We start from the raw sequence: 12,282 nt of genomic DNA, 5'->3' as shown, positions 1-12,282 counted from the left end.
TTAGCATAACACTATCAATATCACTCGCATTTTCATGTATCGTAATGTAAAGCTGTTTAAGGAAGCTGGTGAAGTTCGAGATCGTCAACGATCCGGCCATCAAAAGTAATTAAAACCGTAAAAGCACGAATCTGGCGAAAACCGGTATGAATTGGAACTAAGTACGTACAAGTAGTACACTGGGTCTCTATTTCAAGGCACACTAAAACTAAAACGCAAACAAAGCGAAGTGTGCACAAACAAATTCTTGTTACTGATGAGACAATTTCCACAATCGAACAATCCTTTAATATATAGAATGAGCATGTGGCTATGCTGGATCAATAAGACTGTTACAATGGCCTTTTATTCATGTGCCCATCTGGCATGTAAAAAAACTCGATCGTCACAGGAAGCGTCCGAGATTATTCTGTGAGCCGAATAAGGCCATTACGTACTGCTGTGTGTGTACTGCTTTGGTGATGAGTGAGCTATGATGGATCCTCCCATATGGTATCGATGTACGACTCTGGTGCTAACAAACCGGTCGTCGGTTGTTCAAATTTCTCCTAGATGAGCTTCTTATGGTCAATAGGATCATTTCACTAAACCCGCTTTTCTTCTGTACTATAACAGCGGACTGATTGAGTAGAAGAAACATCAGGGGTGGCATTACGATTCTCGTTTCGAGTGACTTTGGTTCGTTTCGCCAATTCGTTTAACGTGGTCGAAACGAACCAAAATCACTAGAAACGAGAATCGCAATGTCACCCCAGGTTAACTTTTGAAAACGGAATGTGGCACCAGGTTTTGTTTTCGTTTGCTCGGCTCTGCGTGTGATAGAGATATATTTTTTCAAAAAAAAGAGTGAAAATTGGAAGGAAATGGGAATTGTTTAACCAAACAACCCAACCAGCAATTTAAGTTTCCTTTCGTTCCTCTAGTGAGTTTCATGACCAATTTCATAAAACCGCTAATAAAACTATGAGCTCCACTAAAATCTTCGGATGACCGCTATAATAAACTGTCAGGCCATAAGCTCAAGAAGGTTTATTATGCTCAGTTGAAAACAGCAATGGAACCGATTGTGCTTTTCGCTGCTTCACAACAACAACCTTATTCTAATTCTAGTGTTTTCGTTTTGTTCGACAGAGCTATAAAACATATAGCTTGCTGTGTAAAAAACTAAATCTCCCAGACAGCCTTAGTACCTTGAAAATATAAACCCGTTATCAAAAAAGGTGAAGTTTTATTGTCAGATCATCCTAATCGTTTTCATTTACAGCGACCATATTAAAATATCCGAAATAATATATGATATATCTTTAACAGTAGTTGTGCAGCATATGCGCATTAAATTTTAACGTGCTTATTGGAATGCTTTCGTTCCTCTAGTGAGTTTCATGACCAATTTCATAAAACCGCTAATAAAACTATGAGCTCCACTAAAATCTTCGGATGACCGCTATAATAAACTGTCAGGCCATAAGCTCAAGAAGGTTTATTATGCTCAGTTGAAAACAGCAATGGAACCGATTGTGCTTTTCGCTGCTTCACAACAACAACCTTATTCTAATTCTAGTGTTTTCGTTTTGTTCGACAGAGCTATAAAACATATAGCTTGCTGTGTAAAAAACTAAATCTCCCAGACAGCCTTAGTACCTTGAAAATATAAACCCGTTATCAAAAAAGGTGAAGTTTTATTGTCAGATCATCCTAATCGTTTTCATTTACAGCGACCATATTAAAATATCCGAAATAATATATGATATATCTTTAACAGTAGTTGTGCAGCATATGCGCATTAAATTTTAACGTGCTTATTGGAATGATAAGTATCTAAAATTAACGCGCTATCATAATCATGCAAATTTTGGAAACCAGTATTTAAAAATATAAATTTTGGTGAATGACCCTTTGGGTTAAAACCACTCAAAAAAAAAAAATATAAATTTATTCGATAACTCAATTTTAGTTTCTAGCAAAATCATTCTAGTAGCATTCTGACATGAAAACCGATTAATAATAACTTCCTTTCTGCAACTTACAGTGTGTTTGAGGAATTATTGTTTGGCGACTCAAAACATGCAAGGAAACAGCAATATTGCCTTGCATAAAAAAACATTTCAGCGTTGAACTCTAATGTTCTTCATAACATCAGCAATAAATCTGTTTGGTCAGGGTGTTACCTTATTAATAGCACCATAAAACTAACAGTTTTATTGTGGTTTACAGACAATCGCAATAACATCAGTTTTTACTAGTGTACCATATTGTATTGCTACACTCTATAAGCAGCAGGTTTCATTTGTGTTTTTTTGCTCAATACATGCACATTTGATTACAGCACTTCAGCGAAAGTAGTGTATAGGGCAGTTGTAGAGTTAATTATTATCTACAATATTGTTCAAGAAAGCATAATATTGTCTTTTGAGCTATAGAGCGGCTATGTCGTTGGTAGCCAAAAGAACACACTTTCTGCTACCAACCGGAGGGGTCTGGGAGAATGGGGGGGGTCCCATACAAACATACAAATAACAACAAATTTTCGCCTAAGTCGAGCAATCAAGTCGACTAATCAAGCAAATATACCACAATAGATCAAATTAATGGTCGCAGTGGTCAAATCTTCCGACAAAAAAATCAAGCAAATGGAACTACATCTGGCATATGGGGGTTTTTGGAGGCAGGATATTTTTATATGGTGGCTTAAAACCCCTCCCCCCTCAGAGAAGTGGGGGTCCCATACAAATGAAACACAAATTTCTGCATAACTCGGGAACTAATCGACTAAATGAACCAAATTTGGCAAGTGGGGATTTTTGATGCAGGGCATCTTTGTCTAGGTTCAATTGTTTTCCTAGGTCTACTGACCTCTGTTACTTTCCTTCAGTAGGGTCCGAGCGAGCGATAGCGAGTAAGGAGGGGATCACACCCGCGAAATGATGCTTTCTGCGTAAAAGTTTTCCGTAAAATGGTACTTTTCGCGAAATAGTTATCCGCAAAGCACTATATTCCACGTCATGGTCAACAGAGAATTGGTTTTCCGCGAAATAGTATTCGGCCGAACGTTATGCAATCACGGCGAATATTTTAACGCTTTCAGTTTTATTTTATCTGGCGAAGCAATAGGGGGAGTTATTTTCTGCTTTAGTGCGAGGGAAAATTGAAAATTCGTTTATTCTACCCATAGTTGACCTAATTGCCAAAATGAATCATCAAAGGTAGAACTCCTCAGAAACTTTGCAAAACTGAAATCGTGACACCGGTCGTCTGAAATTTACATTTTACGTAAAGCACAGCCTAATTTGTGGCATTACGAAGGTTGCCGGGTCAGTATCATAATAAAACCAGAGTTAATGATTAATACTGCAATAAAACCTTAATAAAATTCAAGTAAAACCAAGTGGCCTTAGAATTTTTGGAGCGCCTTAGTAGAATACGAAACCTGAAATTAAATAAAAAAGAAAACTTTCCAATTACATTCTACTATATAGATTTATTTTTGACAAATACGTATTTAGCCTACGACTTGCAGGCTTCTTTAGTGTGTATTTTCGAAAACAGACACTGAAGAAGCCTGCAAGTCGTAGGCGAAATACGTATCTGTCAAGAATAAATATCCTAAGTAACCATTTGGGTTTTATCACACTCTTATTATGGCATTTAAGACCAAAATTGGTCTTGAAAACCATCATAAGAGTACAATAAAACTCACATTGTTGCTTGGGATACATAGTAGAATTTAATTGGAAAGTTTTCTTTTTAATTTAATTTCAGGCCTTAGAAGTTGGAAGTTAAATGGTAATCATTTCAAATGACTTATTGGAAAAAACACCTCTAAAAATGATTTGGGATCTTTCTGTGTCCAGTATTCCGTGTATCAGTATTTATGACTATCTATGATGACGTTGCATTATTCCCCTCTCCCATACCAGTTCAACAGCGAATAGCAAAAGCTCATTTTCCTCTCATGCGTTACGTAATTTGTGTATGATTGCACATGGTGTATTGGAATACGACTATTCTCGAGCCAGTGCACTTCCTTGGTCTATTTGATTCTATAGCTATGATTATAAAATGCCTAAAAATAAATTATATTTTTTTCACAGTCGTTATACCGTGAAAAGGATTATTACTTTGACTTAAATAAATTAAATTTAAAGCAGTTATACAGTAAAGGAGCCAAATAAATGAAATGGAACTAGCTCATGTAGGGATACAAATCAAGTTGATTTGTCCATCATGTAATTGTATACATGTTGCTTGATGGATTCCAGACAGCGAAAAATAAAATGCAATGGAATAAAATTTAACTTTGATAACATTCATGTTCCAATACATCGTACTGCAAGTGAAAAAGATAGCAGTTTTCAAGATATTTAATTTCTGACTTTAATTACCAGGTCACAAAAAAGCCCATAATGATCGGAAGCAGCTTATAAACAAACAATAAATATGACTATGACTTTCACGCTAGGTTCTGGTAGAATTCTGTAATTTTTCTACACCTGTTGTCTTATATCTGCGATTGCGAATGTCTATTTGATGAGATAAAGACTGCATGGCACAATAAAGTTTCCAGTAGGATACTTTAGAGAAGCACCTCAAAACGCGTCGATACGCACATCACCCGATAAGAAAAGCGTGAAAAAATGTTGACTAAATATATATCGAGTAGATCTTCGGCGTAACAAGAAGTCGAAAAAGATTTTTTTGAATGGGGAGACGTTCTTAGGTTATCTAGGATAACTTTTACACCTTGATCGAACAGTAGAGTAACGAGCATTCGTAGGAGCACGTTGCATCATACAATATAATAATTCCGGCTTTTATTTGTTGAGAATTGGACCATTGTGGTTTACAATTCCTCTCAATTTAGTCAATTTATAACAGCGTGTCGGAGAAGTGGTAGTGTAATCCTCGATGAGTCACAAGAATTCACAATAGAAATCGCACTATTAACCAGTGAAATGATTCACACTTAAATCAATAACAAGTAATAACAATAATGATAACTATTTCTTAACAACAGTATTTAATTGTGTTCATTTATCAATCTCGTATCGTATTTGTTACATCCTACCTAAAAAATTAAACAACATACATTGTGATATGTTTCTTATTTTCTGTTTATGGTACGTTAAAAACACTGCAAAATCTCCTGCTGTAAAGAAGAGTTTTCTGTAGGATTGTAATTATTCTGTCCAGTAGCTTGTATTTCCACCTATTTAACCTTCATCCGATGCGAGTGTTAGTCAGCACGATTTCAATGATACATTAACATTGTTCCGGCTTGTAGTAGTTTAGTTAGTCACACCTGCATGACCATATCTGGATTTGAAAACTTAAATCCATTGAATAAAAATATCTTCATTTAGTTTTTATGTATTGTAGTTCGAATGGAATATCGAAACGAGTGCTTTGTCGTAGTAAGTAGTGGAATGTATCACACACAGCAATAGAAAAGCGCCAGTAGAAGGGAAAAATTGCTAAGGAACAACAAAATCATGGCTATGTGTCCGAAGCAAATTTTCCTCAATCGACGCAAGCTTGTTTGGCAGCAATATGCATAGTTAAGAATTCAATTTAATATATGAACCAATCGGAAAAACTGTAGATATATTATAAATTACAACTAATATGCACAAAACTTCTATTTTTTCGATATCATAATCAATAACGAAACTAATGTTCAATTGGAACATTTTGGAAAGCATAAATAATCAATCAAAAAGTCACAGCATTAGTCGATAAGATCGCGTAAAGTTTCGGCACTAAATAGCGAGGACGAAATCTCTCTGATCAAACAACTAACAAAAATTGTCGCTAACTACTTAGCGTACGATTCGGTATCTTGGAAGCCGGACCTCAGTGCAGTTAGCATTAGAGCACAAACAAATTCCTTTTCACGTTACATACCTGAACTGGTTAGAAAAATTACCATCCCCTTGTTTCGAGCCAAAAACAATCAGACCTAGCGATACGTACCTTGACCAATTGAATCTAATGAGCAATAAAAGGACAGTACTTCCTTTTTGACTAAAATAACCCTACTTCAGTCCCTTTTACTTTCACATACAATCGCCAGTCTCTGCAAAATCAAACTACCCCTTTTCCGTCGTTTCCTCGTTCCTGTATTATTAACAGCATGAACTCAATGATACTCCTACATGTTGTGTATGTAAATCCTTGTCTTACTAAACCAGAATGAATTGAGCTCTACATGTCCCACTTGCAATTGCAAACTAATAAAAATCGTCGTTCATGTGTTTATCTGATGCCACAAGCAATCGGCTCAGGAATTAGACGTTAAATTACAGCCTACTTTCCTCGTAATATGTTCACTTATGTTTCCAACACCACTCTAACTGACTCTGTCCCGAACCTTCATACTAGGATCCTGTCGTTAACCGTCCCACACCCACCTTTAAACCTTCCTCTCAGTTGCTTTAGTTTTTCTGTTTCATGTCACCTAACATTTCTGTAAAAGCATTTAGTTTTGACAAAACAATGTTGCTTACAATGTTTGGAAATAGAATGTAGCCGACGGCTGTCGTTCTGGAGCCCTGCCAGGAACTGCATTTTCTATTAGTAGGATCATATTTCATTCGAAACATTGTGTTGAAGCAATTTTGTCTACTACATCAACAATCGAAATTTATTTTCTACTATTAAACCATGTGATAAAAGTTTCGCAAATTCTTCTTTTTTTGTACGCTTAAATTTTTAAATGTCTTTTTAGTGATTAAAAGAAGTTGTTAAAGCAACGATAAACCAATATTGCTCTGTGAAAAACTTAGAATCATCAAATAACAATATTCGAAATAACCTAATCATTTTGTTTTTTGTTATACTATTCTCCAAATATGGTCGTAAATTGTCAAATTTGTAACAAATGAATTAACACTGGAAATTAGTTATTGTCGTGGACGGACGGCGGTTGCATTCTGTTTTCAAGTTGTTGTGGGACCAACGGAAGTGCGTCTCTAGCAAACGTTGATGTTGTTCATTCGTGTAGTTTTGTTGGTTTTTCTAATGACATATATATTTTATAAAATACTAATATATTTTTATTATTCGCTTTCCGTTTTCCGTGAAATGTGTGGAATTGGGCATAATGATACGAATGCCCCGGCGAAAATTCGGACCACCTACATGACTCTTCTTCGGCGCGGATCGGCCACCATATTGACGTATTCGGCGGAATCTGTTAAATTTTGTGTGTGCGTGTGTTTTGTGCCTGTGTTCCAAAAAATATTCCTTCTCGTTATCCCCCAAAGACATATCGTGGTGTGCGGTCACATAACGTACGAGTCGGTGTCACATTTCCTGAAGGATTTTCTGCACGAAGATCGTGAGGATGTGGACGTGGAAGTGGTATTTTTACATCGGTAAGTGATTCCCGTTGGCCAAGTTACGCATTTTACCTTTAGTTTCCTTTCTGTTGTGTGCTAGTTAGGTATTCGCGCAAATCTACTTTAGCTAGAGTTTTTAATCAAAACAATCCCTCTATCTGGTTATTAGTCACTACATACCTCATATCCGATTTTCTTATTGCCATACGTATATAGTTTGATAAAAAATAATTAATAATGATATATAATCGAGCCAAGATAAAACGTGCTACTCATCAATTATAATATTAAAGTAATTTTTAACCGAGTTTTGTTTCAAAGCTATACTACAATGTCATTCCAAATTAATGAGCAACTTCCATCAATCTAATCGTCCCTAAGACCATCTCATTCATACCTATCTATCTAACTCTCACTTTCTACTTACTTTAAGTTCAATGTGCTAAGTTTTCCATCTTCATGCCATTCTGACCACCCTCTGCCATCGTAGTGACTTTCTTTCACCGCTTTGTTGAATCTATCAAATTTACTATATATCACTCGTATAATATGAACAAAATATTAACGTAATAAACCAAAAATACCTGTACAAATACGAATGTAGAAAGGAGCCTGATCTGGAACTCGAAGGTCTCTTGAAGCGACATTACACAACGGTGGAGTTTTTTCAGGGAACTATGATGAACGCAGTCGATTTGGAGCGAGTTAAGGTACATCCCACAAAGTTTCAAATATTCTTCCAAAAAAACAGAAAAATATACAAACATTTTCTTTCGTTGGACAAGCGAGCACTGCTCTAAGCTGAATGCTAGTTCTTCGACGATTTACTTCTAAACGGGGAAGTATCGTTCGAAGTAAAAAGTGGAATTTTGAACATTATCAACCGTCCATTTTTCATTGAAAAACAACAAACACAACTTAAAAATAAGAAAAATAAACTACACACTCTTCGCGCACATATTCAGCACCGAATATTCTGAGTAATTAAGAAACACCAACCCACAACAAAACCACTATGATCACAACCACTTCCACCACCATCAAAACCGCCTCTCACCAGTAACAGTGAAGCCAGTAATATCACAGCATTACCTCTAGAGGTAACATCATTTTATCTTTCGTTCATTTTGTATAGAGCTTCAGCTCGATAGCGACCATAGAATTACAAATGAATTTTCCAATATCTCAGTACATCTCGCACTTTCGGCGCAATTCGGACACGTTTAATCCCGTGGTTGAATCGATATTCGCAGAACATCATTACAAACTGGCTTTGCAGTAATCGTTTTCGCTCCAGGATTGTACCACATAATATTTGCGACGGCCAAATTATCTAAAAACAAATATAAAATTGAATATCAAATTAAATCAACGGTCAACGGTCCTGGTGCGAGTTTCTGGATTTCGCCAAAAACCAACAAACAGTACTATTTTCAGCACATCGATTAAACTGAAACATAACTTATCGATGGCGCCAAGCCACTGCTAGCATAGCCACCAAATGGTATAGACAGTATAGTGGCTACGTTGTTTCGCTTACTTAGAATTTCGTTTCGCCTGTATCTAGGCAAAATAGATGGCAGCACTGCTCCGCATAGTTACCCGCTTCGCGATCGGTACTGCTTCGGGCTTTTACGAGTTGAAGCAATACTAAACAGGATCCGCCCAAAGTTCATGTTCAATTATTGTCATCGATGGTAATATATCCTAGCGAAAAAAATATTTCGTTTGGGAATATGTTACCATCACGATATCTATTTGATTGCATGATAAAGGTATGCTATCTTTCCATTATTCAATAATACTTTTTCCTTTTCCGATGCTCTGTCGACTTCAACTTCATTGTAATATTTTCATTTGTTCGCATTTTATTCCGTTTTCCTTTCGTTTTCAAAACGTATCAGCAATAATCTATAGATTATTTTGGAATGCCGCATCTTTTTCACACAAAATTTTTAACTGCTATTTATTTATCTAATAATGTCTCAAGTTAACTTTTTCATTGCTTCCGAATTTGAAAAGTGTTTTACTAACTACCAGTTTGCTTAAATCTTCTCTACAATACTGCAATAAGAAATAAAAGCTTATTTGAAGAATCCTTTTCCTCACTCAAACTAATACTAACAAAATCCGCGTTTAGCTGCAGCCACAGCTTCAGACGATGAACTTGATAGAAAAAAATAGTTCAATCTTTTAATATTATAATTGATCGATGCTACCGAAACGAGTAAATATCATAAATCAGAGATTCTTCCTTTTCAAAGTGAACTTGAAGCGTGAATCATACTTGTTCTCTAAGTTGTTTCTTACACCTTTAAACTAACAATAATCCTTTGTGTTTTCTTTTTGCTTTCTACTTCGCTTGTTTCGAAATGAATAATGAATCTCTCGCGATATTATTTTCTCTCGGGCTGTATATGTTTCAAACGCGAAATGCGCTGTCTGTAACATTCATGTTCTACCGCTCTGTTCGCGATCACTGCCTACCGAGAATTTGCGTAAATATGATAAAAAAATGAATAATCAAACCACATAAATGAAATTCAATTATAATCAAAAATCGAATGATTCCGTTGCTTATTCCCGTTGCGTATCAATGAAACCAAACAAATGATCAAAACCAAATCGAAAATCGAACTTCCCCTCAAAGTAAACCACCCGATCTGGAGCTGGAAGGTCTGTTCAAGCGCCACTTCACCACCGTGGAGTTTTTCCAGGGGACCATTATGAGTCCGATCGATCTACAGCGGGTCAAGGTAAAGCATATTGACAAACAACCACACAAAAGATACAACACCACCCATCAACATCGACTTTTCGTTTTTGATTTGAACATTTCGTTTTGTTAAGACACTATACTAACGCCACATACCAGGAAACACCGAAGAAAACGACACTTTCTTGACTTGCGTATGTTCGATTCTGAATTGTCTTTCAACAGCAACAAAAACATCAGCTACCACAATTGGAAATACTACTGAAACAACTACAAATTGATATTCAGTTTAATTTTATTTCTTTAGTCTTTGCCCTTAGTTGAACTGTCTTGTGTATATACTGGTTTCCCTTGCCCTGAATGCATCGGTTTGTTGTAGCTTTCACAAGTAGTGCGTTGCAGGATAATAATCAAAAATCAACCTTAATCCACCACCTAATGGTGAATGTATGCCATCCTCACGTAGCACCACAATTATGTCGAATTGGGCTTCTTCTACTGTCAACAAATGATAATGAAAAAATTAAATCACGCTGCTAGGTGGATGGAACAGGTTTCGAACAGTTTTATGTTAAATCAAAACATATTTGAGCCTATTTTCCCAAATTAGCGATGCATCGAAATTTGACTTTTCCTTCACACTGTTACTAAGTACCCTGCGCCTCCATTAAATTTTAAACTATTTGAATAAATTCAATGAAAACTATTTTTAAGTAATAAAACAAATATCACTCGAGTTGACATGCAATATTTTTAATATAAGCCGACTGTTTTCCGAAATTTAATTGGAAAAGTTATTTTGAAGCAAAATTATTTATAGTTTTTTCTTTCTAAGGAAGACATAAATATACCTACGATGATTGATTTCTTGTTCTATTTTTTACTGTTAATTAATATAGCACGTTTTTTTTCAAACAATCAATGCTTTCTTAATAGAAAATAAAAGTTCAATGTAAAAAATCAGTGCCATTGAGACATCAAATCAGGTGACAGCTTGTCAAAATCACAGCAGTGCTAATTTTGACGGATGGTATTATGTAGAAGCATGGTTAGAAAATAATGATTGGCACTGATATCAATGATAAATATGAATAAATTTAAACGATTAACAAATCTCTTACCCCAAACTACAACAAAGCCTCAAATTATACAGAAACATTCTTCTCACCATATAAAACTAAAAGATTTATCACGGCCTCGAGTTCCACAAAGGTATGGTAATTAAAAGATTACTACAAAATGGTGGTGATGAAATTATGACAGATCCATCACATGGGGTTCGCTTTATATGCAATAACAGATTGTAAACAGATTATACAAATAGTTGCAATATCAGATAAATTCTGATAATTTAAATTGAAATACTCAGTAACTGATATTCTATTTTCAGTATATTTAGATATTTTCGTAGTTTCTAATCATAGTTGTCGAGTCGTCTATAGGCGTTCCATGCGAATAGAATCGTATAAAGACGCTGCCACAGTATGATTGCTGCAGAATACCCACATTGCGCGTGTTTTGCTGTTGTTAAATTTGCTCCCCACCCTATAGGACTGTGCAATCTTCACGTGACTTCGCGTTTTATCCTTCTTCTCACATATACTGTTCCCATGGCCACTGCAAATAATTCTTTTACACCAGGTGAACCCCGAAGATTCACAGGTCCTCTTCCAGTAGTGTGCCATGGCCATAGTGGACAACCGATTCAATTAAAATTTTGTACAAGGTGTACTTTGTACGGAGGCTCAGGTTATTCGGCCAAAAATGTTTATAGAGTCTATAATAAGGTCGACTTCTACTGATAATATGCTTTCTTTTCTCATGGCTACTATTGTTGTCCTGGATTACCTTTATTAAGCAAAGTAAGCATTTGACTATCCCAAACTGTTTAAGCATTTCTTCGTCATCATCTTGTTTTTATTCTTCCTTTTCCAATTCTTTTTCTTTTTCTTATTCTTCTTCATCTTCGTAACTGGTTCGACGTCTCCAGTTCGGTGGAAACCCAATGCTCACCAGATGCTCTATCTGGTTTTGTGTTCACGGACCCTTTTCGAGCGGGGTGTCTTATGGGTGTCCAATTAACTCGATCTTGGGCCTCTCGTCGCCAATTTCCCAGTTGTCTCAGAAGTCGCAAATTCGCTTTCGACCTGGTCAAGCCATCTTGCATGTTAAGCCCCCTGTTCCTGGTGCCGGTGGGGTTGTTGAAGAGAACTGTTTTCGTCGCACTGT

The 12,282-nt window shown here is 36.1% G+C and overlaps 1 protein-coding gene across 1 annotated transcript in view; it reads left to right on the top strand.

Annotated features, from left to right (window-relative positions):
- Positions 1-12,282, top strand: part of LOC128732718 (calcium-activated potassium channel slowpoke) — a 122,943-nt gene that overhangs the window by 67,495 nt on the left and 43,166 nt on the right. Inside the window, exons 7-8 of the mRNA XM_053826038.1 lie at positions 7,263-7,373; positions 7,942-8,047. Coding sequence (XP_053682013.1) covers positions 7,263-7,373; positions 7,942-8,047 — 217 coding nt within the window. The remainder of the gene's footprint in view (positions 1-7,262; positions 7,374-7,941; positions 8,048-12,282) is intronic.

This window comes from Sabethes cyaneus, chromosome 1 (genome assembly GCF_943734655.1).
Source record: "Sabethes cyaneus chromosome 1, idSabCyanKW18_F2, whole genome shotgun sequence".
Taxonomy (NCBI): Eukaryota; Metazoa; Arthropoda; class Insecta; order Diptera; family Culicidae; genus Sabethes; species Sabethes cyaneus.
Note: the sequence above shows the minus strand (reverse complement) of the source record. Positions and strands in the feature narration are given on the sequence as shown.